Source organism: Coturnix japonica, chromosome 27 (assembly GCF_054131305.1).
Source record: "Coturnix japonica strain WE chromosome 27, WE-NBRP24, whole genome shotgun sequence".
Classification (NCBI taxonomy): Eukaryota; Metazoa; Chordata; class Aves; order Galliformes; family Phasianidae; genus Coturnix; species Coturnix japonica.
The window spans coordinates 371,387-396,635 of record NC_140689.1 but is presented as its reverse complement, the minus strand read 5'-3'; the positions used below and the strand labels follow the sequence as shown (position 1 = coordinate 396,635).

Genomic DNA, 25,249 nt, shown 5'->3' with positions numbered 1-25,249 from the left:
TGGGGGCACCAAGTATAGGGTGATATGGGGGGGGGTCAACAAGTATAGGGTGATATGGGGGGGGTGGGGGTCACTAACCATAGTGATATGGGGGGGGGGGGTCACCAACTGTAGGGTGATATAGAGAGGGTATAACATGGGGGGAGCGTGGGAGTGGGGGGGTTGGGGGGGGGGGCTGGGACCCTTGGGGACAGCACGTCTGGTAGGGGGACATGGGGGGACAGCACCCAATGGGTGACATAAGGGGGGTGATATAGAGGGGGGTGACACGGGGACACAGTGGGGACACCACCCCTCGCTGACCCCCCCTGACCCCCCCCGGAACCCCCCGAGCTCAGCGCTGACGTCACTCATCCATTTGGCCCCGCCCACCGTGACGCCCTCCCGCGCTTTGACCATATAAGGGCACGCTGCGCGCAGGCCACGCCCACATCCGCGCAGGCCACGCCCACCTCCGCTATAACCACGCCCCCTCCGCCCCCGCCCTGCCCGGGGCAGCGACCGGGGGGCAGCTGGGGGGGGGGGGAATGGGGGGGTATAGGACGGCCCTATAGAGCCGAGGGGGGGTGGGGAGGGCACAGCGACACCAAAGAGTATATGGGGAGGAGGAGGATGAGGGGCACAGGGTGTAGGGGGGGTGGTGGTGATGGGAATGGGGGGGTAATAGGGATGGGGGGGGGTCTGAGGGTGGGGGGTACCCGGGGATGAAGGGGGGGGCAATGGGGTATGGGAGTGGTAGGATGGGGATGGGGGGGGTGATGGGAGGCAATGGGGATTGGGTGATGGGAATGGGGGGGGTGGAAGGATGGGGGGGGGTTATGGGGATGGGGGGGTAATAGGAGAGTGTGATGGGGATGGGGGGGGGTGATGGGGTGGGGGGGCTGATATGGGGTGCAATGGGAATGGGAGGTGGAGGGGGTGGGGAGCTGTGAGGATGGAAAGTACCAGGAGGGGGGAGATGGGGGGGATCCAGGCACCAGTGTGTTATAGGGGGGGACTCATGGGGTTGGGGGGGGGGTGAGCACAGTGCCAGCTCTATCATCACATCTCTTTATTCCACCCCCCCCCCGCCCCACACAGGGGACCCTGCAGGGGGTCACCCCCCCACCCCATAAAGCACTGAGGAGGGTTGGGGGGGGGGACGGACGGGCGGGGACACGCCCCCATCCTCATAGAGCCCTATGGGGCTCTTAGAGCAGCGTGGCCAGCTCACAGCGCTCACCGCAGCCCCCCCGGCCCCCTCCCGAGCGCTGCCTCCTCCGTTGCTGTGCCCCCTCCCTGTGCCGCCCGTGCTGGGGGGGGGGTCCCCCCGCCGCCACCAACGACTCCGCAGCCACCGAAGTCACCGGCTTGGAACCACCCGGCTCTGCGGGGAGAGCAGCAGCACAGCGTGACCCCCCCCCCCTCTATACTAAGAGCCGAAGTGGGGCAGCTAAGCTACACCCCCCCCGCCCCCCCTATCCCCCAATGGGAGGGTTTATCACCGCTGTTATGGACTCACTTTGATGCTCGAGGTCCCGGAGGGTGATGGTGGGGAGGGGCCGGGGGGGCTCTGAGCTGCCATAGAGCTGCAGGGCTGCCAGCAGGTCGGTGGTCAGTGTCACCTCGGCGTCCCATTCGTAGCTCTCATCCACCGAGGTGTCCCTCCTATGGGGACAGATGGGAAGGAGGAGGCTCCATTGCCCCCCATGTGCCACCATTGTGTCCCCATCCCCGTGCCCAAGTGTCACCCGTGTCCCCCCAACATCCCTGTTATCTGTCCCCAAGTGTCACCATTGCCTCCATCCCATCCCTAAAGTGACACCATCTCTATGTCCCCTGTGTCCCCACAGCCACTGAGCATCCCACTGCCCCCAGCCCCAAGTGACCCCATGTCTGTGTCCCAATGGCCACTGAGCATCCCTCCATCCCCACACCCAAATGTCCCCATCGTCCCCATGTCCCCAAGCTCAACTCTCACTACTGCCCCCATCCCCAAGTGCCACCATCATCATCCCCCTGTCCCTATTCCCACCCCCAAGTGTCACCATGTCCCCATCCCCAAGTGCCACCCCCATCCCCTTGTCCCTATTCCCACCCCCATCCCCCTGCTGTCCCCATCCCCCTCCTCACCTTTTTCCCCCCACGTTGGGGACCATTTCATTGCCCACCTTCCAGCTGCCCCCATCCCCCATGGGGGTACCAGGTCCAGCCCCCCCCAGGGATGGTGCAAGGGATGGGGGCCGCAGGAAGGATGCGCTGCCACGGCCGCTGCTCTGGCTGGTCAGGCTGCCCCGGGGTAGTTTCTCGGGGGGGGGCACCTCCCTGCTTTCAGTCTTATCAATGGGGGGGACACGGCGGGTCGGTTCTGGGGGGGTCGACCATACAGGGGGGCCGGGCAGCGAGGCCTTAACGGGACCCAGCGGCACCTTGGGGGGCTGTAAGAGGGTGGGGGTCGGGGGGAGCTTGGCACATGGGTCCGTGCAGTCCTGCCCCATCCCAGGCTGCTGTTTTGGGGGTGTGGGGGGCTGTGATAGTTCTTCGGGGGGGGGCCAGTCGCCATCCACACACATCTCCTTGAAGAAGGGCAGGCTGAGGTACTGCAGGATGCCGCTTTGGGGTGGGGGGGACGCGGTCCGTTGGGGGGTGTTGGAGTCTGGGGGGGTGCCCCGGGGGGGTAAAGAGTCCCAGCGGGTGCTGGGGGGGCTGGGGCTATAAGGCAGAGTGGTGGCAGAGGCCACAGGGCTGACATCCACGATGCACAGAGCGGCGCCTTCATCCACGGGGCTGCTGCTGCCGTATCCAAAGTATCGACCCCGACGGCGGCTGGAGGACGAGGGGGTGTTCCCGGGGGGGCGAGGGCGTAACGCCACCTCCTTGTGCCAGATGGGCTCCGTCTCCTGGCTACGTGCAGAGGGGGGGTCCTGCTGTGGGGGGGTCGTCTCGGTGGTCTCCACCACAAAGCGGCCGTCGGGGCCACGGCGGATGCGCTCCAATGGGACGTGCTCTCCAACGTGGCTCTCATAGAGGGTGTATCCAGCACCGGACCCCCCCGCGATGCTCAGCCCCAGGCTGGTGCCTGCCTTCTCACCCCATAGCAGAGCCCGACGCAGGCTGGGGCATGGGGAGGGTTGTAGCTTCATCTTGGCCGTGCTGGGTGGGCTATCAGAGGTGTGAGAAGGGCTGGAAGGAGAAGAGAACCGCTGCACTTGGATGCATCCGATGCCTCCCCGTTATTTAGGGGGCTCACAGTGGGATTCCCAATGGGTGCTGTGCTCTGTCTGCTTTCTTCAGCTAAAACCCCACACAGGGAAAAGCACAGCACCCATGGGTGACACCCCGAGCCCAACTCCCTGCCCCGAACCCAGCAACGATGGGGGGGAAGAGCACAGTGAGATGTGGGGCAATGGTGTGGGGCGCGACTTACTGCGCAGCTGGGAGCTTCTTGTTGGGGGAGAAGACAAGCGGTGGATCTGGAAGGCCATGAGAACACAACGGGGGGGGGGGGATCACACATAGAGATGAGATGACACAAGGTCATGCACACAAAGCCAAGGACCCCCTCCATTCTCTTTCCTATCCCCTTCCTCACATCCAATTCATTACCTTGGCGTCTCTTCTGGACGCGGGCGGCGCGGCGCCGGTTCATGATGCAGGCGGCCGTGGTGCTGAAGATGATGGCCACGCTGAGGAAGCAGATCCCACCGATCACCCCGGCCAGCACAGGCTGCGGGAGCAGCTCGGGGAGCTGTGTACGGGATGGGTACACCTCCATCCCTGCAGTGGGTGGGAGATGGGGATGGGTCTTACAAAGGGCCATAGATGTGCCCTGCAGCGTTCCCTTTTAAGGGGGAGAATCAATGAAGGGCACAGAGCACGGCCTCTCTTCCCGTGAGGGCTGTTAAGGAGGTTTGTGCTTTGCTAAAAGCTTTTTGTAGGAATTGGTGTCTCGTTGGCTGTTTGGAATGGCACGTAGGTTGGTAAAAATAAAGAACAACTGAGTGATTCCGCGAGTTAGGACCTTTCCAAAGCAACTGTGCCATGTCTTTGTGATCTGTAAGGACCTTTCCAACCCAATCTGACCATTCCACGTCTCTGGGATCTGTAAGGATCCTACCAACCCAACTGTTCTATATCTCTGGGATCTTTAAGGGCCTTTCCAACCCAACCTGACCATTCCATGTCTCTGGGATCTGTAAGGATGCTTCCAGCCCAACTGTTCCATTCCTCTGTGATCTGCTAGGACCTTTCCAACCCAACCCAACTATTCCATGTCTCTGGGACCTGTAAGGACCTTTCCAACCCAACCCAACTATTCAACGTCTCTGTGATCTGTAAGGACCTTTCCAACCCAATCTGAACATTCCATGTCTCTGGGATCTGTAAGGACCTTTCCAATCCAACTATTCCATGTCTTTGTGATCTGTAAGGACCCTTCCAACCCAACTATTCCATGTCTCTGGGATCTTTAAGGGCCTTTCCAACCCAACTATTCCATGTCTCTTTGATCTGTAAGGACCTTTCCAACCCAACTATTCTACGTCTCTGGGATAGTAAGGGCCTTTCCAACCCAATCCAACCATTCCATGTCTCTGGGATCTGTAAGGACCTTTCCAACCCAATCTGACCATTCTATGTCTCTGGAATCTGCTAGGACCTCTCCAACTTAATTCAAACCAACTTTTCTATGTCTCTGTGATCTGTAAGGACCCTTACAACCCAACTATTCCATGTCTCTGGGATCTTTAAGGAGCTTTCCAACCCAATCAGACCATTCCATGTCTCTGGAATCTGTTAGGACCTCTCCAACTTGATTTAAACCAACTGGTCCACGTCTCCAGGATCTGTTAGGACCCTTCCAACCCAACTATCCCATGTCTCTGCTATATGTAAGGACCCTTCCAACCCAACCAAACTATTCCACGTCTCTGTGATCTGTAACGACTTTTCCAACCCAATCTGACCATTCTATGTCTCTGGAATCTGTTAGGACCTCTCCAACTCGATTCAAACCAACTGTTCCATGTCTCTGGGATCTGTAAGGACCTTTCCAACCCAACCACTCCATTGGAGGTGTTCAAGGCCAGGCTGAATGGGGCTTTGAACGACCTGGTCTAATGATGTCCCTACCTATAGTACGGCGGTCGTAACTAGATGACCTTGGAAGTCTCTTCCCACCCCAAACATCCCATCAGTCTTTATTTCTGCCCCCTGGTTGGGGGCAGGGGGTGGCTGCAGCCCTCACCTGCCGTGGAGACGTTCACCGTGTTGCTGGGGTCGCTGATGTAGCTGCCAGCAAAGGCCACCAGGCGGAACTCATAGAAGGCGTCCTATGGGGACAGAAAGAGCACCATCACCCCTTATTTACTGCAGCCCCTCCTTGGCAAGACACTCCCCTCCAACCCACCACCACGCAGACCCTCACCTTGATGAGCCCCGGTACCAGCACCTGGCTCTCTGTGCTGGGGATGGAGCGCTCCAGCACCTCCCAACCGCCCCGGTCCTGCCGCAGCTCCAAGGCGTAACCGCTCAGCGGCACTGAGAGCTGCACCGGGGGCTGCCAACGAAGCAGGACCCCCCGCGCCGTCTGGTTGGCACTCAGAGCCTGTGGTGGGGACAGCAGGATGTGCACGGTGACAGCTGGCGGCTCTGGAGGCACTGTGGTCACTGGGAAGCCTGGGTGGGTAAGAATGGGGTGGAAATAGGGGGCTTGCCATCTTTTAGGGGATATTTGGGGGGTGTTGTGTGCTCTGCTCTCACCCCTGGGCACGGAGGTGACGATCTGGCTGAAGGGACCACTGCCCAGCTTGTTCTGAGCCAGCACGCTGAACTGATAGCTGGTGTCTGGCTGCAGGTTCTCCACCAAGAGGTGCTGAGCCCCCGGCGGCACCGCCAGCGACACCCAGTCGTGGTGGGCACGGGGTGGGTGCTTCACCCTATGGGGACACAGAGCCCTGAGCCACGGCTGAGGGATGGGAAGGGACAGTTGGTGCCATCAGAGGGGGACTCACAACGGTGTGTACCAGACGCTGAACCTTTGGAAGTAGCCTCCATCAAAGCCTGGCTCCCAGGAGATGTTGGCTGCCAACAGGAGCGGGAGCACGGAGACGTTGGTGACGGCGTGAGGGCTGGTTCCTGGGGATGAAGGCAGAGAGACCATGTAGGGTGTATCACCAAAGCACATCCATCCTGCCCCACCTGCAGATGACCCCTGTCCCACTCACCCAGCACGTGGACGGTGGTGGCAGTGCTGACGCTGGCCACTGCGTTGGTGGCTGTGCACTCCCACACCCCGTGCTGCTCCTTGATGAGTGGGTGAAAGATGAGGCTGCTGTTCCCATCCACCTGGGCACCAATCTGCCCTGCACTGCCCACCTGCATGGCAGGGACACGCTGATGGTGGTGACTGTACCATCCCCTTCCCATCTCCACCACCATCTCCACCCTCCTCCCCATCACCATCTCCATCCTCCTCCCCATCACCATCTCCATCCTCCTCCCCACCATCATCTCCACCACCATCTCCATCCTCCTCCTCATCACCATCTCCATCCTCCTCCCCATCACCATCTCCACCATCATCTCCATCCTCCTCCCCATCACCATCTCCACCACCTTCTCCATCCTCATCCCCATCACCATCTCCATCCTCCTCCCCACCATCTGCACCATCTCCATCCTCCTCCCCACCATCTGCACCATCTCCATCTGTCCTTCATTATCCCACCTCTATCCTCACCCCATCTCCATCCCCATCCCCCCACACCCATCAACCCCATCCCCACCATCCCTGACCCCCCCATCCCCATCACCTTCATCCCCACCCTCACCCCAAGAAGGACAAAACCCACTCTGACCCCCCATGTGGGCTCCCCCTTACCTTCCCCCAGGTGACGGTGGGTGGGGGGTCCCCATGGGCCATGCAAGGGATCACCAGCTCCCTGCCCACCTCTTGGAAGTATTCCTCCTTGGGACGCACCGTGAAGCTGGGGGGGTCCTGGAAGAGCCACACGTGGTGCTGGGGATGGTGACAGCACACAGCAGGATGGGGCTGTAGTGACATCCCCACTCCTCACCCTCACCTTGAGCAGGACACGAGTGGGTCGGGATGCGCCGGCGGTGCCGTAGCTGTTGTATGGGGTACAGGTGTAAACCCCCAGAGCATCATCATTCCCCGTGGCGATGACGATGGAGCCATCAGGTCTCGTGGACCACCCTGGGAACTGGGAGGAAGGAAGAAGGATGAAGCCAAAGGGGCACTGGGATGCTGTGGGGTGGGCACACGCAGCCCTACCTTGCCCAGCTCCAGTGGGTGCCCGTCCCGTGTCCAGCTGACAGAGAGCAGAGGGGGGTTGGCTCTGGTGGGGCAGCGGATGATGCCTCGCATCCCCTTGGGCAGGTGGGTCTCTGGGAGCATGGTGGTCACCTGTGCTGGGTCTGTGGGGACGAGAGGGGTGATAGGAAGGTGCCAGGGACCCCACAGTGACCCCATAGGGAACCCCAAGGCTCTTACACAGCACTGTGATGAAGGCTGAGGCTGAAGGCGGCTTCCACAGCCCGTTGCTGGCGATGCAGGTGTATTTGCCAGCATCATCTGGGATGGTTCGCTGGAGCAGGAGGCTCCCATCCACCAGGATACGCACCCGTGCCTGGAGGTGACTGTGAGGAGATGAGGGGGTGGAAAAGGGCACAGCAAGGATGGAGGAAGCCCTTCATCACACTCCCATCACAGCCAAAGGTGCCCAGATACCCAAAGTCCCATTGCCTCCATCCACCATGAACCCACAGCCACAGCAGTGCCATTCCCGGTACCTGAGGTGGAACACGTTGCTGCTGCCCTGGAACCAGGTGTAGGTGAGGTTTCCTGGGTAGGCCTCAGCCTGGCAGGCCAGGAAGGCATCTTGGGAGACGTTAACAGTGATGTTCTGCGGTGGCACCACGATGACGGGCGGCCCTATGAAGCAAAGGGGACCATGAGGGCTAAGACCAATGAGGATGGGACCCCCTCCCCACCCCGAGGTGGTCCTGGTCTCACCCTGCACCAGCACACGGGTGGTGTGGGTGATGGTGCCCTCCTTGCTGGACGCATGGCACGTGTAGGTGCCTGCACTGGCGCGCTCCACCGCAGCGATGCTCAGCGTCCCGTTCCTCACCTGCAATAGGTCACCAATAGGGACAATATGAGATGGGTCCCCCCCCCGTTGGTGTCACACTGAGCTCACTCACCTGCACTGTGTCCCCACTCTGCAGGGCCAGGTCACTCCTCTTCCAGCTGATGATAGGCTGTGGGTTGCCCACGGCCGTGCAGGTGAGGCTCAGCGCGTCGCGGTCTCGTACCTCCACAAATGCAGGGGGGGTCACCAGGAAGGTTGGGGGTGCTGGGAAGAGAAACACAGGAAAGAGAGGATTTAGCCCCAGCCCTGAGTGCGAGGGGTCTGGGGTGGGATCCCGTCCTGCAATGGGTGGTGATTGTCCCATCCCCTTCCCATCTCCAACAACATCTCCATCCTCATCTCCATCCTCATCCCCATCCTCATCCCCACCACCATCTCCATCCTCCTCCCCGCCACCATCTCCATCCTCCTCCCCACCACCATCTCCATCCTCATCTCCATCCTCCTCCCCACCACCATCTCCATCTTCATCTCCATCTTCATCCCCACCACCATCTCCATCCTCCTCCCCACCACCATCTCCATCCTCCTCCCCGCCACCATCTCCATCCTCCTCCCCGCCACCATCTCCATCCTCCTCCCCGCCACCATCTCCATCCTCCTCCCCGCCACCATCTCCATCCTCATCTCCATCCTCCTCCCCACCACCATCTCCACCTTCATCCCCACCACCATCTCCATCTTCATCTCCATCCTCCTCCCCACCACCATCTCCATCCTCCTCCCCACCACCATCTCCATCCTCCTCCCCACCACCATCTCCATCCTCCTCCCCACCACCATCTCCATCCTCCTCCCCACCACCATCTCCATCCTCCTCCCCACCACCATCTCCATCCTCCTCCCCACCACCATCTCCATCCTCCTCCCCACCACCATCTCCATCCTCCTCCCCACCACCATCTCCATCCTCCTCCCCACCACCATCTCCATCCTCCTCCCCACCACCATCTCCATCCTCCTCCCCACCACCATCTCCATCCTCCTCCCCACCATCTCCATCCTCATCCCCACCACCATCTCCATCCTCCTCCCCACCATCTCCATCCTCCTCCCCACCACCATCTCCATCCTCCTCCCCACCACCATCTCCATCCTGCAAGGGGGGCAATAGGGGGCAGTAGAATCCACCCCATGGCAGCACAAAGAGAGGACCACAACAAGCGCCCACCCCAGACATGGAGAACAGGGTGACAAAGAGATGCACGAAGCCACCACAGGGTGGACCACCAGCATCATGTCAGCACCTGGACCCCTCCAACCCATCCGTACCGTTAACAGTGAGGTGAATCCAGGTCCCGTTCTGGAAGTCAGCATCAGCGCTGGGGCGGTCGAGGAAGAGCACCCTGCACTCGTACCAGCCCTGATCCTCAGCGCGCAGCAGGTCGATGCGCAGCGATGCTCCCTCCTCAATCCGCACGCGACCTGCGGGATGACGAGCTCACGGCATTGCTTGGGGACAACCCTGTGTGTCCCCCCCCTCCTGACCCCCCCTATCAGAGCTGCTCACCCTCAGAGCCCTGTTAAGCCTCGGCCCACCCCCGCACTCCTCATCCCTGCCATGCTGTGGGGTATGGAGACCCCCGAGCAGCACCCCATGGCATCAAACACCACTGAGCCACGGGTGGGAGCCAGCCCTGTGTATTGGGGTGCTCACCCCACGCCATCCCTTTGGATGAGGAGGAGGAGAAGGAGGAGAAGCAGAACCAGCACAGCCCCCTAATCCCCCTGCGCTATTATCAGAGCCGTAATCGGCTCAGACATGCACTGCAATATTGGCTCAGCAATGCCGGGGTGCAGCCGGCACCACAGAACCCCCAAACCCCATTGCTCTGCCCCACATATGCCATCATCTATGGGGCAGCAGCGGGGTGAGAGGGCAGAGCAGCACGCCAGCAGGTGGCTCCCATTGAGTTTTACCATTGGGGGTGTCTTGTGCCCCCAGGGTCCCCATTGTGTGTCCCTAATGTCCCCATGTGGGTGCTGCACCAGCCAGACATGCCCGGTGAGGATGATTATGATGATGAAGAAGCAGGAACGGGTTGGGCGGTTTAGGGAATGCAGTTTCAAACCACGTGCAGCTTTGGTTTCCCTCCAGCCTCTCCCATATTTGCCTTTCCCAGGAGGTGATGGGGACCGTGGGAGGGATGGGAATGAGGGCACGGCACCGCTGGGATGTGTGGGGCAGCCCCACAGCCAGGCTCTGGGAACAGCGGGCTCCGAACAAAGGTCCCTTTGGCGCGGCTCAGAGCTCAGGGGACGCCCCTAATCCCCCCCCAACGCCGGCCCCAACTGCTGCTCCTCCTCCCCCCACCGATAACAAAACAACCGCTGCCCTCCCCACCGAAATCCCCCTGGCAACCGCCATTCAAAGGGACACAAAGGGGACAAGCAGCCACCGCCATGGGGGGGATGCAGGGACCACGATGGGGGACAGCACCCCCCCACCCACCCCATAACCAGGGGGCACAGCGGCAGGTGGGGATGAATGACCCCATTCCCCCCCCTTAAATACTTTGGTGGCGATGGCTGCAGCCCACTCGTGTCCCTAAAGCGGCACCAGACGACATTAGGGGCTCCACAGGTGACACTGGAGCTGTTTGGGGTCAAGGCTGCCAGGCTGAGTTTGGTGCCCCCCCACCCCAATTCATTCACCCCCATTATCAACCCTGGGGTGTCGGTGACACTATAGGGACCACAAGGGACAAAGCCAAGCCCCACCTGCTGCCTGCCCATAGGGAAACCTGAGCTCTGTAGGTAACCGGAGCTATGGGGCCCCACTGAGAGCAGGGTTTGGTGTCACCAGGTGTGTTGTCACTATGGGGTTACTGTCACCTAGAGGGGGGGGGGGGGGGGTTTCCTGGTCACCATCATATGGGATCGGCCCTCCCACGCCACGGCTGAGCTGCTGAAGGGCCAAATCCCTGCCCCATAAACAACCTCGGGGCCATGCAGGGCAGTGGGGTCTATGGGGGGGGACTGTGACCCATAGGGGACAAAGGGGCTCATCGCATGGGGGCTGTGACCCATTGGAGAACCATAGGCTATGGGGAATGTGACCCATAAGGAACAGAGGATAGGGCTTTATAGGGACCGTGACCCATAGGGTCCCAATGGGGACAACACTCAAAGGCTTTGGGGGAGACCATCAAGGGGTCCAGAACCCTCCATGGGGATCACAACACACAGCAGACAGAGGTCAGGGGACCCACACATATGGGGATCAGGTGTTCATGGGGACTGTGACCCATAGGGGGGAACTGGGACCCACTGGGGACAGATCCTTGGGGCTCAGAGCCTTTATAGGGACTGTGACCCATAGGGGGGAACTGGGACCCACTGGGGACAGATCCCTGGGGCTCAGAGCCTTTATAGGGACTGTGACCCATAGGGGACAGGTCTTTATGGGGGCTGTAACCCATATGGGTCAGAGCAATGGGGGTCAGGGCCTTCAAGGGGACTGTGACCCACAGAGGATGGAGACTATGAGCTCTGGGCTCTCCACAGTGACCCATAGGGGACATGACCTGGGGGGTTTGGGGTCTTTATGGGGCCCAGAATTATAGGGCTGCTCACAAGGACCCAGTGGGGACAGAATTGAGCATCTTATGGGGCAGTGAATGATAGAAGTCAATGCTGCAGAACTTCAATGGGACCACGAGCCATAAGGGGCTGAGCTCAGGGGCCTTAACCCATATGGGCCCCCCACCACCCCATAGAGACCCACTGAACCCCCCCAGCCCGCAGTGCCCCCTTTGAGCCCCTCACCGATGTACTCCGGGTCCACGCGTGGTGAATAGAGGCCGAACTTGATGAAGATGGGGAGGACGAAGCCGACTCGCACCCACTCGATCACGTAGAGCGGCGGCCGGCCCGGCTGGGAGCCCAACAGGTCGCAGCCCAACACGGCGCTGTCCCCGACGCGGCCAACCACGGCCCCGCTCTGCCCGCTGCCTGCACCGGGACGGGAACACATGTGGGACCGGGGCCGAACCGGGACGAACGGGGACCGAACCCGGGGGCCGAAAGAGGCGAACCCGGGGCCCAAACGGGGCCGAACCCGGGGCCGAACTCTGAGCCGAACGGGGCCGAACCCTGGGGCCAAAAGGGGCCGAACTCAGAGCCGAACCCGGGGCCGAACCCTGGGGCCCGTACCCGGGGCCGAACGCGGGGCCGAAAGGGACCGAACGGGGCCGAACTCGGAGCCGAACGGGACCGAACTCGAGGCCGAACGCGGGGCCCGAACGGGGCCGAACGGGGCCGAACTCGGGGCCGAACGGGGCCGAACCCGAGGCCGAACGGGACCGAACGGGACCGAACGGAGCCGAACCCGGAGCCGAACGCGGGGCCCGAACAGGGCCGAATGGAGCCGAACCCGGAGCCGAACGGGGCCGAACGCGGGGGCCGAACCCGAGGCTTAACGCAGAACCGAACCCGGAGCCGAACGGGGCCGAACCCGGAACCGAACGCGGGGGCTGAACCCGAGGCCGAACCCGGGGCCTAACGCAGAACCGAACGGGGCCGAACCCGGAGCCGAACCCGGAGCCGAACCCCCCCGGTCCCGCCGTGAGGTACCGTCGGTGCCAGCGAGCAGGCTGAGGAAGGCCGCGCGGAGCCACCACCGCATAGCACAGATCCTCCCCGTCCCGCAGCCTCGCTCCCGTTACCGGGTCCCACCGGCGGAGCTCAGCAGGGATCCCACCGGCTCCCCGAGGCCCCGAACCGGGGGCAGGTGTCGGTTCTTCATCTCCCGAACCGGGACCGAACCGACCGCGCCGCCACAGCCACCGCGGGGGGAGGGGCCTGGATAAGACACGCCCCCTCCTCGCTGCGGCGCTTCTGATTGGTGGTTCCCTTGGTAACTGAAGCTTGCTGGCAGCCAATGGTGGGGAGGGGGAGGGGAGAGGGGAGCATCGGGGTGATGGAGGTGTAGGATGGGGAGGGATGGGGGGGTTAAGGGTGTAGGGGGGGCAGGGGGTGTGGGGTGCATGGCGTGCAGGGCCAGGCCATCCCATCCTGTGCCAGGCCATCCCAGCCCGTGCCATGCTGTCCCACACCGTGCCGGGCTGTGCCATCCTAAGCCTGCCGGGCAAGCAGAGCCAGGAGTTGGGCTCAAAGATCCACTTCCAAGGGGGGATATTCTATTCCATCCCATGCCATGCTATTCTATGCCATGCAATTCCCATCCCATCCCATTCCATGCTATTCCATCCCATGCCATGCCATTCCATCCCATACAATCCTATTCCATCCCATGCCATGGCTGTTCCATCCCATCCCATCCCATCCCATCCCATCCCATCCCATCCCATCCCATCCCAACCCATCCCATCCTATGCCATTCCATGCCTTCCCATCCCATGCTGTTCCATCCCATACCATGCTATTCCATGCCATGCCATGCCATTCCATCCCATGCCATGGCTGTTCCATCCCATCCCATCCCATCCCATCCCATCCCATCCCATCCCATCCCATCCCATCCCATCCCATGCCATGCTATTCCATCCTGTGCCATGCTGTCCCACACCATGCCGGGTTGTGCCATCCTAAGCCTGCCAGACAAGCAGAGCCAAGAGTTGGGCTTAAAGGTCCACTTCCAAGGGGGGGACATCCCATGGCTTTATGACTGCAAGCCATCCCATGCCAGTCCATCTCATCCCATCCCATGCCATGCCATGCCATGCCATCCCATCCCATCCCATCCCATCCCATCCCATCCCATCCCATCCCATCCCATCCCATCCCATCCCATCCCATGCTATTCCATCCCATCCCATGCCATTCCATCCCATCCCATGCTATTCCATCCCGTGCCATGGCTGTTCCATCCCATCCCAGTCCAGTCCATGCCATGCTATGGCTGTCCCATCCCATCCTGTGCCAAGCCATCCCATCCCATCCCATGCTGTCCCACACCATGCCATGTTGTGCCATCCTAAGCCTGCCAAACAAGCAGAGCCAGGAGTTGGGCTCAAAGATCCTCTTCCAAGGGGGGGACATCCCATGGCTTTATGACTGCAAGCCATCCCATGCCAGTCCATCTCATCCCATCCCATGCCATGCCATGCCATGCCATGCTATTCCATCCCATGCCATAGCCATTCCATCCCATACCATTCCATCCCATGCCATGCTATTCCATCCCATCCCATGGCTGTTCCATCCCATCCCATCCCATCCCATCCCATCCCATCCCATCCCATCCCATCCCATCCCATCCCATCCCATTGCAACACTGGGGCCCGGGTGTTCGAATCCCCCCTGTGGCGCAAGTGGTAGAAGTGCCGCTCTGCTACACAGAGGCTCGAATCCCGGGGGCTGGACTCGATGATCTCTAAGGTCCCTTCCAACCCGCACGAAACTATGAAACTATGAAACTATGAAACTATGAAACTATGAAATCCCATCCCATCCCATCCCATGTACCACCCACACACATGCCACCCCAAAGGCATCCCTGTGACAGCCCCCCCCACGCCCCCCGCTGCTCTCTGGCTGCCTTCTCCCACCCCGTCCATCACCCCTTTAATCCCAAGCTGTGTCCCCATTGAGGGTACAGCCACCAGAGCCCTGTCCCCATCCCACAGCGTTGAGCCGGAGCTGGGCTGTCAGCCAGCCTGGGGGCTCTGATGCTGGGGGGGAACAGGGAGGGGACATCCTCCATTCCTGACCCTAAGATGCCACCAGGCCCCAATGGGTCCATGCCAGGTTGGGGGCACAGCATGGCCCATCCCCATAGCACTGCAGTGGGGATGCTGAGGCCAAGCCCCCATCCTTGTCCCCTCCTCAAGGTGGGGGTCTCGCTGTCCCCCTCCCCTTCAGTTCGGCCTGGCCCGGCCCCCAGAGCATGGGAGACTATTAAGGACAGAGCTAAAGTAAGAGGAGTTAAAGGAAATAATTCTGCTGTTAAGCTGCTTTTCTGCATCTCCCAGCCCCATGTGAGAGCTGCGACTCCGTGGGCTTAGGACCGTTCTGCACTGGCCCCGACCCCTTCTATGTCCCCACACCCTCAACATGGGGCACCTACCCCCACCCTGGCCACCCATGACCTGTATTGGGTGCCGGCACGTGACAATCCCCTTTTGTCCCCATATGGCTTCATGGTTTCCTCAGTGCCATGATGGCACCCATAGGGGAAACCACATCTCCAAGTCCCCAAGTAGGGCTGATGACCCCATTAAATGCTGCTCTGCGCCCACTTTGGGGTCTCCTCATCCCCACCACCACCTCTTCCATCCCATCCATGCCAGCTCTGACCCCAACCAACTGCACGTCACCGCCATGGTGGGGCATTTCTGGTGGCAGATGATGGCATTTGGGGTTTTCACCATCCTATTTGGAGACATGGAGGTGTGTGGATGGAGCTGAGGGTCCTCCAGCCCATGGTGGAGGTGATGAGCTGGTACCCGGTGAGCACCGCATGCTCCGGCACTGTGCCATACACCAGGCAATGGGGACGGTGACGCTTCGTGCCACTTAGGATTTAAATGCCACCAAGGTTAGGAAGAGCTGAGAAGAGATTTTCAGGATTGGATTTTTGGAACGGAGATGCCTAAATTCCATCTAAGCTTCACTTTAAGCATCCACGTCCCGGGACGGCCCTGGGGAGCTGACATTGCTCTCACCCTCCATGTTGCGTCAATGCATTGGCAGTTGACCAGCTCCGGGGATGGCAGGCTGAAATTCAGAGCCTTGTGATATGGGATCCCTGATTTTCGGGTGCTATTGATGGGTTCCAAGCGGTGATGACTGGGATGAAGGCTGAGGAGTGCAGCTCGGGGATGGCAGCAAGTCAACGTGGTGCAACGGTGGGACACGGTGGAGATGGGGGGGGGTCTCTGGTGACCCTTTAGTTCCACAAACAGAAGTGGAGAGGAGCAACAAGAAGTCCTTTAATGGGGACAAGACAGATGGTGGCACCAAGCAGGACGGGCAAAGCTTCTCAGGGAGCATCTCCCCTCCATCCAGCACGCGCTGCTTGTAGAGATGCTCATGTTTGCTCACACCTCCTTGCTGTCCTCTCCAGCACTACAATGAGGCAGATCCATATCTCAGTTGGGCTCTTGGCCCTGTAGATGTGCCTGCCATGGTCTTCATGGCATAGAGACCCCCCCCCCAGGGGGCTGCACATACCTGAAGTGCTGGTAGAACTCCATGACAGCTTGTTCCTGTTCCCGTGTCTCAATGGAGCCCGGCCTCAGCCTGCGGATCTCCTTGATGGCATCGCTGCCGTTCATCTTCTTTGTCTTCACCAGGTAGCAGGCCAACATGGTGCCCGTCCGGCCATGCCCCAGCATACAGTGCACAGCCACCGCCTGCACAGTGACAAAGGCATCACCTCCCTCTGGTTGTGACCTCCATCCTGCTGTCACCTACCCTGACATCACCCACTCCATACCGGTGTCACCCCCTCCATCATCACTGGTGTCACCCCCCTCCATCATCACTGTTGACACCCCGCTCATGGTGTCACCCACCATGGAATCACGTATCCCATCCTGGCAGCTCTGGCACCATCACCCCCTTGGCATCTCAGTGCCACCTCCACCTTAGTGCCACCTCACTGACACCCACCAAGCACTCCAACATCACCCCCCTTATCCCGGTGCCACCTCCTCTGCCACCCCCACTTGTTGTCCCCCTCTGAGACCCCCCCCAGCTCGTACCTCCCCACGTCCATTGGCCTCCTCCACCAGCTGCAGGAAGCTCTGGATCTGTGCGGGTGTCGGTGGGGTGAAGTCAGGCACACGGAAGCGATGGAGCTGCAGCGTGGGGCAGCAGCCATGATGCGGGGGGGCCCTTTCAGACAGTGACACCAGGTGCCTCACGCCCTGGCCCAGCAGGAAGCGGTAATGACCCGGTTCTCGTGGCATGGCCAGCCCCGCCAGCCGCCCCTCTGCCACCCATGAGAAGTTGGGGGGCTCCACCATCGCCTGCGGGGTCCAATGGGGACGTGGGATGGTGCTGTGCCATACCCCACACCTATGGGACCCCCCAGCACTGCAGGCTCAGGACCCCCATGCTGTGCCCCCCTCCAGACCCCAACATCCCAGCCCAGGCCTCCATGCTCTCCTTAAGACCCCTCCCCACAACCCTCAGGATCCCCCCCCTTGGCCTAGGCTTCCTGAGACCCCCCCAGTACCACCCCAGCCCAGACCCCCAAGCCCCAACCAGACCCCACAGCCCACCCAGGCCTCCTGCCCCGGCCCTTTGAAGCCCCCCCACCATTCCCAACCCAGGCTAGGCCTCAACACCCCTGGCCCCAGCAAAGCTCCCGGGCCATCCCTCCCCCAACACCCCCGGCCCCACCCAGGCTCCCTCGGCCGCCCGCCCCCCCACACTTCCCGGCCCGCCCTCGCCGTAGGCCGCACTCAGCAGGCCCGGCCCTGCGGCCTGTCCCGAACCGAGACCCCGGCCCCGCGGCCTATCCCGAACCGAGACCCCGGCCCTGCGGCCTACCCCGAACCGGGACCCCGGCCCTGCGGCCTATCCCAAACCGAGACCCGGCCCTGCGGCCTACCTCGAACCGAGACCCCGGCCTAGCTCTGCGGCCTACCCCGAAAGGAGACCCCGGCCCTGCGGCCTATCCCAAACCGGAACCCCGGCCCTGCGGCCTATCCCGAACCGAGGGCCCGGCCCGGCCTGGCCGCCCCTCCCTCCTCAGCCCCCCCTTTTACACCGGACCTTCTCGCCCCTCCGTACCGGGAAAGGCCGCGGGGGGGCGGAGCGGGGCTGCAGGGAACGGCGGAATCGATCGCAGCGCCGGAACCGGGAGGCGGAGCCCCCTCCTCCCCCCCGCATCCCCTGCGGGGCTTATTGGGGCTGGGGGCTGCACCCCATGGAGGTACCGGGAGACCGGGGCTCCTTTCCCCAGCCCCACGGAGGGGGACAGGGGGTCTCCATGGATGGGGATGAGGAGGAACCCCAAAGTAGGGGACAGTTGGGGACCCCCCAAATGGGGACAAGGGGGGACCCCAAAGTGGGAGACAAGGGGGGACCCCACAGAGGTGTTTTCCTCACCCCACTGCGTCATGAAATCCACCCAGCTGCTGCTTGTGGGTCCTATTCCTTTTATTTGTTACCATGTTGGTGCAGGGGAGGGAGGTCAGGCAGAGGGGACTGCGGGGGGTGGGGGGGGATGGACACACATTAAATGGTGGCAGTGGTGGTCGGGAGCCTTAAGTCACGAGGTACACTTCACCCTCAATCTTATAGGGGAAGTTCCTCCAGCCGAAGATGGGGGTGGCATAAGGTTCAGTATTCTCAAGCCATTTCACTTCCGAGTTGCTCAGCCCCACATCCCACATGTAGACCTCAGAGATCTCCCCAGTAAAGGACTGCATAGCATCGAAACCACCTCCATAGTTATCCTGCTCCTGCCCCAGCACCACCACGGCCTCATTGCCCACCTCATAACCCTTCTGCAGCCCTTTACGGGGCCACGGTTTCCCGTTCAACCAGAAACGCACGATGCCCGTGGGTGACTCCCAGGCGACACAGACACGTTCTGGAGCCATTTGGCTCTCAGGGACACGGAAGGCGACATATTCCCCCCCGACGTAGAAGCGGTACTCGGTGGGTTTGAATTTGAGGAGGACGATCTCATTGTCTTGCTTTTTGGTGGCGTAGGAAAAGAGGCTGTAGGGTCGGGTGAGGTCGGTGTAGGAACGCAGGCAGACGGTGAAGTTGAGTAAGGGATGTTCTGGTTGAGCCTGCACCAGCACATGGGAATCATTGGATTCTTGGGGGAACACGAACAGTTTGTATTTCAGGTCTGGGAGAGAGAAGGAAAGAAAACAAGTGTCCCTCATAGAGGGAAAACACCAGATGTGGAAGTGGCCACTATAAGCCCAACATGAGGCTTCCAGCATCTCAACATGAGGGTTGGTGAGCTGGGGTGATGTGGGCACAGCTATAGGGACAGATTATCCCCTCTTTACCTTCTGTCCAAAGGTTGTAGGTGGCCACGGCGGTACCTTGAGGGCTGGTGACCGTGCAGGTGTAGGTGCCCAGGTGGGTTTTGTTTAAGGAGCGGAAGACGAGGATGTCAGCGCGGCCTTTCTGCAATGGTTTGTGGATCCCTTTCTTCTCCCATACAAACTCCTTGGGGCTGTGGGGGGCTCAGTGTCACCCAGGTTTGCCCGTGGGGTGGTTGTGGGGTGGGGTGGGGGGTTGCCTTACCCAGTGTCCCCATTGACCTTGCAGCTCAGCACCAGGCTGTGGTACATAGAGGGCACTTGGGGGGAGCTCTGAATCTGGGCACTCATTCTGGCTGCAGCACCTGGACAGAAGGATGGCACTGGGGTATAGGAGGGGGGTTCATCACCCTGCCACCCCCCATCACAGCCCCATGTGTCCCCTTTTGTGGTGTCCAGTGTTGTATCCCCATTGTGCCACCACCCCCATGTGTCCTCCCCCTGCCTGCTCCCTATAGGATCCTTCATCCCTACCGTCTGGGGCAGTGAGGCTGCAGAGCCCCACAAGGAAGAAGAGGAGGCAGAACCGCATTGTCCCCACGTCCCCACCGCAGTGACAATGGCAGAGGCACCACTCCAATGGACTTCCCAGAAAGAGAGCACTGCCAACTGATCCCCAGCCTCAACTGTGTGGACATTGACCCATAGATCACTGTGTGGACATTGGGTGGTGAGCAACTTTTGCAACATGGGGCAGAAAGTGTGGGGTCAAGGGCCCGTCCCCAGATCCACGTCATCCCCCTCCCATCCTTTGCCATCATTGTGTCCCCACACCCATCAAGGAGGGGCCGTCCCCAAATCCGCGCCATGCCCTCCCATCCCCAGTGGGATTGATGTGTGCTCGCTTTTGTTATCATCACCTGGAGCTTTCATGGTTTATTTTGGAGCAGGGGAAGGACGGGGTCCTCAGGACAGGGATGGGGACAGCACTGTGTGCCATGGGGAGTCAGCAGGAGAGGGGCGACCCAGGGTTGGGGGTGTCCCCATCTCCCTGAGCATCACATCCCCATGGTTGTGCCGAGTGGGTGACACCATACAGAGGGGACAGCAAAGGGGGAGAGGGGATGTTGGGGGGGTCTCAGGCCCCCAGTGCCTCACGCAGCCGTGGTTTCACCACCACATCCCCCTTGGCTTCATAGCGGAGGCGTCCCCAGGCCAGCAGAGCGGGTGGCAGCCTCAGTGCCAGGTATGCAGAGCGCATCTTATCCGGGGACAGCCCCACATCCCACAGGTAGACATCTGCCATCTCCCCCGTGAACGAGTTGTAGACATCGAAGCCTCCCCCGTAGGCATCCTGCTCCTGCCCCAGCATCACCACCGCCTCGTTGCCCACCTCGTAACCCTTCTGCAGCCCTTTACGGGGCCACGGGCGCCCGTTCAACCAGAACTCAGCGATGCCGCTGCCCGACTCCCAGCTGGCACAGACGTGTTCCCATTCCCCACGGTTCTCGGGGACGCGGAAGGTGACGTATTTCCCCCCGACGTAGAAGCGGTACTCGCCAGGTTTGGGTTTAAAGAGGAGGATCTCGTTGTCTTGAGCTTTGGTGGCGTAGGAGAAAAGGCTGTGTGGTCTGGTGAGGTCGGTGTAGGATCGCAGGCACACGGTGAAGTTGAGCATGGGATGCTCCGGCCTCGCCTGCAGCAGTACGTATGCGTGGCTGGGGTCCTCCCGGAACACAAACACCTTTCTGTAGAGGTCTGTGGGGGGGGAAGGGATGGGGTGGGCTCTGCACCTTTCCCCGTTCCCTTGGGGGTGGCTCTGCTGGGTGGTGACTCCAATAAGGGATGACGTCCCCATTGAGTGACGGCCCCATTGAGTGATGTCCCCACCAAATGATGTCCCCACCAAATGACGTCCCATTGAGAGACATCCCCACTGAGTGACATCCCCAATGTGTGACATCCCCATTGCATGATGTCCCCGTTGGGTGATGTCCCCATTGAGTGACCTCCCCATTGAGTGACATCCCCAGTGTATGAAGTCCCTATTGAGTGACTTCCCCAATAAGTGATGGCCCCACCAAATGATGTCCCACCAAATGACATCCCCACTGAGTGACATCCCCATTGAGTGACATCCCCATTGCATGATGTCCCCATTGAGCGATGTCCTGACCGTGTGATGTCCCCAATGAGGTTCCCACTGAGTGACACCCCCACTGCATGATGTCCCCATTGAGTGACGTCCCCAATGACTGACACCCCCACCAAGCCACATCCCATTCCCCTGACGTCCCCCATTGTCCCCATACCTTCCTGGCCCATGACAGCAGCGACTGCGCTGAGGACGATGAGCCACATCGGTGCGGTGCCCATGGTGCTGGTGTGGCTCTGGGTGCGGACACTGGGTTTATGGGGTGGGTGGGTGTGTGGGAGGGGATCTCCATCCCCCAATCCCATCCTCTGGCACCGATGGGGATGTGATTTCACGCTGTCACACGGCTGCAGCGCTGATGCACGGGGCCGTCCTGGAGCTGAGCCCAAGGCGCGTGGTGTGGGGCCAGTTATGGGGTCACCCCCACCACAAAGCATCGCCTCAACCCCAACCCTTCTGTCTGTGTGCCCTCTGATGGTGTCTGGGCACCCTCTGGGGCTGTCTGTGCCCCCTGACCCCCCCTATCCCCCCTTGTTTCCCCCCCCTGCAGACCCTTTGTCACTGCAGGACCGTCCTTAATGGGGATTTCCAAGCATTGGCCGAATGCCGAGCTCAATCACTTACCTTCCTGCTAATTAACCATAGCGTCTCATTAAGCATCCCCTCCCCTTATTTAGAGCCCCAGGAGCTGTTCCTCCCTTTTCCACCCCACAGCCCCCGTGGGAATGGGACCGGAGATGATAATGGGATGGAACGTGGCGCTCCCGGGGATGGGCATCCTCAGGAAGCAATGAGCCATCCCAAAGGCTGCTGTGCCAACAAGGGGGCTCAGCCCCACAGTGCTCACGGGGAACTCTGTGGGGCAGCAGTGGGGAGCGCCATGGGGTGGAAGTGGGGGTTCCCGTGGGGGGAGGGGGGGCATAGAATGGCAGGGGGGTGTCCATGGAGAGCTCCATAGGGTGGCCATGGGGCAGTGGGTTCTTGTGGGGGGAAGGGGGGCATAGAATGGCAGGGGGGTGGCCATGGGGTGGCTGTGGAGAGCTCCATAGGGTGGCCATGGGGCAGCAGTGGGGTGTGAGGATGATGGAGGCTGTTTTGGGGGAGAGCCCCCCAGGCATTAAACCAGGCTGTGGGCATTGGGGCTGCAGACGCATTTATTGTATAGAACCCCCACCTGGGTGGTGGTGGGGTCGGAGTTGGTTGGAGGATAAGGGTAAGTGCCACCTATAGGTGCTGGGGGAGGGGTTCACTGCCACTGCTGGAGTGCTTGAGGGGCACCCATGGGTGCTGAGCAATAGCATTGGTGGGGTCCCAGGGGAACAGTGGCACCCACAGGGAGCTTAAAGGCCAGCAGCACCCATGGGTGCAAGGGGAGCAATGGGTGCAAAGGGAGCAGTGCCCCTTATGGGGTGTAGAGGAGCAATGTGACCCATGGCTATCGGGGTCCCCCAAGGGGATGAGGGGATGGGGCTGTGGGTGCCCTTGTGGGGCACTCAGCACTCTCCCCCCACTTTGTGACCATAGAAAGCAGTGAGGAGCAGCATAAGGGGCATGAGGCAGCAATGCAGCCCCCCCAGCGCCGCGCTCAGCCCCAGTGCAAAATCGAAGCTCTCGAAGGCACCGCAGCTGGTCGGAATCACCCCCACCTCCAGCAGGACCTCCACCACCATCACCACCCCATGGGGAGCCCACAACACCCAGAACATCCACCCCACTTTCTGCCCCATCGCACCCCACATCCCCCGCAGCACCGCAGTCGTCAGCAGCGCTCCGGGCAGCAGCAGAAAGATGCAGCAATACACGGTGAGCTGCAGCAGATGCACAACTGAGTCCACATCCACATTACGGTGCACACACTGCGTGCTCAGCCCCGTCCCCATGATGCCACCGCTCAGCGCCGCCGGCACCGCCATCCCCATTGCTGTCACCCATAGCACCACAGCCAGGCACCAACCGTGTGCCCACACATTGCAGCACCCCACACCCAGCAGCAGCCCCTGTGCCAGCACGCTGCCATGCCACAGCAGCAACGCAACCTTGCATGGCCCCTCACCCATCTGCCACCCCCATGCGATGCCTGCAGCCATCGGCAGCAACGTGATGGCGAACAGCCCGCAGCACGCAGCCAGTTGGGCCACCAACATGCAGCCACGGGGCCAGGCTTTGGGACGCAGGGATAGGGCCAGCAGCAGAGCAGCCGTGGCCATAAGGGAGGTGACACTGGTGGCAATCAGGTACGGCGGGGCGGCGCGGTGGAAGAAGGGGCAGTAGCGGTTGTGGCACGGCGCCGCGGCCGCAAAGTCCTCCTGGTTGATGTCCATGTCCTGGTTGATGTCTGTGTTGTTGTCCATGTAGTCCACATAGTCGGAGTAGTTGTAGTCCAGAAGGAGCAGGGAGGTTCTGTTCCCTATGATTCCAGGGCTCTGTGAAGGACAGAAGGTGCCTTGTGTGCCGTGTGTGCTGAGTTGGCCCCTCCGGTGGCCGCGTGCCACGTGTTATCAGAGAGGGGTGGTGTGGGAAGGGCTGATATCTCAGGGTGTGGGTTCACCCCAAAGCAAGGAAACCCCATTTTCTTGCACTTGGTGGTGTTTTCCAATTCCAGGACTCACTGCTGTGTGCCCACCTGGGGCTGGGGGATGTGAGGTGGTTGGGTGCCCCATGGGGTCCGGGTTGGGTATCCAGTGGGGTTGGGTGCCCCATGGAAGTGGTGTTGGGTACCCTATGGGGTCAGGGTTGGGTACCCAGTGGGGGTCTGGTTGAATATCCCACTGGGTTGGGTACCCCGTGGGGTTTGGTGCCCCATGGAAGTGGTGTTGAGTACCCCATGGGGTCAGGGTTGGGTATCCAGTGGGGTGGGTGCCCCATGGAAGTGGTGTTGAGTACCCCATGGAGTCAGGGTTGGGTATCCAGTGGGGTTGGGTACCCCATGGGGTCTGCATTGGGTATCCAGTGAGGCTGGGTATCCTATGGGGTCAGGGTTGAATATCCAGTTGGGGTGGGGCTGGATAACCCATTAGGTTGGGTACCCCATGGGGTCCAGGTTGGGTATCCAGTGGGGTTGGGTGCCCCATGGAAGTGGTGTTGGGTATCCTATGGGGTCAGGTTTGGGTACCCAGTGGGGGTTTGGTTGGGTATCCCACTGGGTTGGGTACCCCGTGGGGTTTGGTGCCCCATGGAGGTAGTATTGGATACCCTATGGGGTCAGGGTTGGGTACCCAGTGGAGGTGGGGCTGGGTATCTCACTGAGTTGGGTATCTCATGGGGTTGGGTATCCTATGGAGGTGGTACTGGGTACCCTGTGGGGTCAGGGCTGGGTACCCAGTGGGGGTGGGGTTGGATATCCCATTGGGTTGGGTACCTAATGGGGTTAGGTACCCCATGGAGGTGGGAATTGGGTACCCTATGGGGTCAGGGTTGAGTATCCAATGGGGTCAGGGTTGGGTACTCTATGGAAGTGATGTTGCGTACCCCATTGGGGGTGGTGTTGGGTACTTTATGGGTCGGGTACCCTATGGTGTCAGGGTTGGGTACCCCATAGTGTTGGGGAATTGGGGTAGAAGGGAGAAAGGCAATGGGTATGAGAGCTGGAAATGGGGTCACCTGCAAAGAGAGGAGTGGAATATTGGGGATGGGAAGGACTCACCCCCGGGACGCAGTTGCCCATGATATGTCCTCAACGCCTCCAGGCTCAGCGACGGACACACAGTGCTGTCTGGCTCTGCTTTGCAGGGCGAAGGGCTGCGGGGCCGTGATAAGGGCTGCCCCAACTCCCTGCCTCCCCTCCTCCCTCCCCCACCTCAGCAATTCCCTCCACCAGGGCTGAAGGAAAAGGGAGGCTGCTGCCAGTAAAGGCGCTCAGCGGCGACGCTGGTAATTTCTGGTGCAGGAAATGATCATTCATTGGCAGAACGACTGCAGTTCCTTTGGAATTTAGTTTGGAAACTCTAATGGTGAGGGACAAAAGCTGTGCCAGGTTTGCAATCCCTGCTGTGGGGTAAGGAATGGGGCTATGGGCAATGGGC

The 25,249-nt window shown here is 60.8% G+C and overlaps 5 protein-coding genes across 16 annotated transcripts; all 5 read right to left on the bottom strand.

The window, feature by feature from the left end:
• Window positions 1–1,036: 1,036 nt before the first annotated feature.
• Window positions 1,037–15,921, bottom strand: IGSF9 (immunoglobulin superfamily member 9). 5 transcript variants are annotated; one of them, XM_032449208.2, is made up of 20 exons: window positions 15,782–15,921; window positions 11,922–12,107; window positions 9,426–9,578; window positions 8,206–8,357; window positions 8,015–8,132; window positions 7,792–7,933; window positions 7,493–7,638; window positions 7,274–7,416; window positions 7,062–7,202; window positions 6,860–6,976; window positions 6,204–6,354; window positions 5,991–6,114; window positions 5,740–5,915; window positions 5,405–5,655; window positions 5,225–5,309; window positions 3,586–3,756; window positions 3,407–3,452; window positions 2,113–3,162; window positions 1,502–1,647; window positions 1,037–1,366 (listed from the first exon to the last, which is right to left on the bottom strand). In XM_032449208.2, the coding sequence occupies exons 1-20, from the start codon at window positions 15,786–15,788 to the stop codon at window positions 1,191–1,193; spliced, it is 3,681 nt and encodes a 1,226-aa protein (XP_032305099.2). In that variant the 5' UTR covers window positions 15,789–15,921; the 3' UTR covers window positions 1,037–1,190. The 5 variants fall into 5 exon arrangements, with proteins under 5 accessions (XP_032305099.2, XP_015740118.2, XP_032305101.2 ...); XM_015884632.3 differs by lacking the exon at window positions 15,782–15,921 and adding an exon at window positions 12,729–12,974; XM_032449210.2 differs by lacking the exon at window positions 11,922–12,107 and having other exon boundaries at window positions 15,782–15,913.
• A 103-nt stretch (window positions 15,922–16,024) lies between these two features.
• DUSP23 (dual specificity phosphatase 23) lies at window positions 16,025–18,244 on the bottom strand. Of its 8 annotated transcripts, XM_085524615.1 has the most exons (5): window positions 17,740–17,869; window positions 17,616–17,672; window positions 16,823–17,089; window positions 16,290–16,471; window positions 16,025–16,184 (listed from the first exon to the last, which is right to left on the bottom strand). In XM_085524615.1, the coding sequence occupies exons 3-5, from the start codon at window positions 17,084–17,086 to the stop codon at window positions 16,157–16,159; spliced, it is 474 nt and encodes a 157-aa protein (XP_085380741.1). In that variant the 5' UTR covers window positions 17,087–17,089; window positions 17,616–17,672; window positions 17,740–17,869; the 3' UTR covers window positions 16,025–16,156. The 8 variants fall into 8 exon arrangements, with proteins under 8 accessions (XP_085380741.1, XP_085380742.1, XP_085380743.1 ...); XM_085524616.1 differs by lacking the exons at window positions 17,616–17,672; window positions 17,740–17,869 and adding an exon at window positions 18,177–18,244; XM_085524617.1 differs by lacking the exon at window positions 17,616–17,672 and having other exon boundaries at window positions 16,823–16,870; window positions 17,841–18,031.
• Window positions 18,210–19,713, bottom strand: LOC107324518 (C-reactive protein-like). The gene is made up of 4 exons (XM_015884604.3): window positions 19,607–19,713; window positions 19,338–19,437; window positions 19,097–19,266; window positions 18,210–18,930 (listed from the first exon to the last, which is right to left on the bottom strand). The coding sequence occupies exons 1-4, from the start codon at window positions 19,662–19,664 to the stop codon at window positions 18,335–18,337; spliced, it is 924 nt and encodes a 307-aa protein (XP_015740090.2). The 5' UTR covers window positions 19,665–19,713; the 3' UTR covers window positions 18,210–18,334.
• Window positions 19,714–19,977: 264 nt separating this feature from the next.
• Window positions 19,978–21,457, bottom strand: LOC107324519 (serum amyloid P-component-like). The gene is made up of 2 exons (XM_015884605.3): window positions 21,385–21,457; window positions 19,978–20,830 (listed from the first exon to the last, which is right to left on the bottom strand). Exons 1-2 carry the CDS (start codon window positions 21,446–21,448, stop codon window positions 20,211–20,213), a joined length of 684 nt encoding a protein of 227 aa, XP_015740091.2. The 5' UTR covers window positions 21,449–21,457; the 3' UTR covers window positions 19,978–20,210.
• A 906-nt stretch (window positions 21,458–22,363) lies between these two features.
• Window positions 22,364–25,021, bottom strand: ACKR1 (atypical chemokine receptor 1 (Duffy blood group)). The gene is made up of 2 exons (XM_015884568.3): window positions 24,871–25,021; window positions 22,364–23,650 (listed from the first exon to the last, which is right to left on the bottom strand). Exons 1-2 carry the CDS (start codon window positions 24,889–24,891, stop codon window positions 22,721–22,723), a joined length of 951 nt encoding a protein of 316 aa, XP_015740054.2. The 5' UTR covers window positions 24,892–25,021; the 3' UTR covers window positions 22,364–22,720.
• Window positions 25,022–25,249: the final 228 nt, after the last annotated feature.

Coding starts and splice junctions, on each gene's coding strand:
- IGSF9 (XM_015884632.3), bottom strand. CDS start 12,780: ATGCGGTGGTGGCTCCGCGCGGCCTTCCTCAGCCTGCTCGCTGGCACC. Junction 3,757..5,224: donor GGTGAACGTCTCCACGGCAG/GTGAGGGCTGCA, acceptor CACCCACTGCAG/GGATGGAGGTGTACCCATCC. Junction 1,367..1,501: donor CCGGGACCTCGAGCATCAAA/GTGAGTCCATAA, acceptor CTCTCCCCGCAG/AGCCGGGTGGTTCCAAGCCG.
- DUSP23 (XM_085524616.1), bottom strand. CDS start 17,086: ATGGTGGAGCCCCCCAACTTCTCATGGGTGGCAGAGGGGCGGCTGGCG. Junction 16,472..16,822: donor AGGCCAATGGACGTGGGGAG/GTACGAGCTGGG, acceptor GTCACTGTGCAG/GCGGTGGCTGTGCACTGTAT. Junction 16,185..16,289: donor GAGTTCTACCAGCACTTCAG/GTATGTGCAGCC, acceptor GCCTCATTGTAG/TGCTGGAGAGGACAGCAAGG.
- LOC107324518 (XM_015884604.3), bottom strand. CDS start 19,664: ATGCGGTTCTGCCTCCTCTTCTTCCTTGTGGGGCTCTGCAGCCTCACT. Junction 19,267..19,337: donor AAGGTCAATGGGGACACTGG/GTAAGGCAACCC, acceptor AGCCCCCCACAG/CCCCAAGGAGTTTGTATGGG. Junction 18,931..19,096: donor CTACAACCTTTGGACAGAAG/GTAAAGAGGGGA, acceptor TCTCTCTCCCAG/ACCTGAAATACAAACTGTTC.
- LOC107324519 (XM_015884605.3), bottom strand. CDS start 21,448: ATGGGCACCGCACCGATGTGGCTCATCGTCCTCAGCGCAGTCGCTGCT. Junction 20,831..21,384: donor TGCTGTCATGGGCCAGGAAG/GTATGGGGACAA, acceptor CCCCCCCCACAG/ACCTCTACAGAAAGGTGTTT.
- ACKR1 (XM_015884568.3), bottom strand. CDS start 24,891: ATGGGCAACTGCGTCCCGGGG. Junction 23,651..24,870: donor TGGGCAACTGCGTCCCGGGG/GTGAGTCCTTCC, acceptor TGTCCTTCACAG/AGCCCTGGAATCATAGGGAA.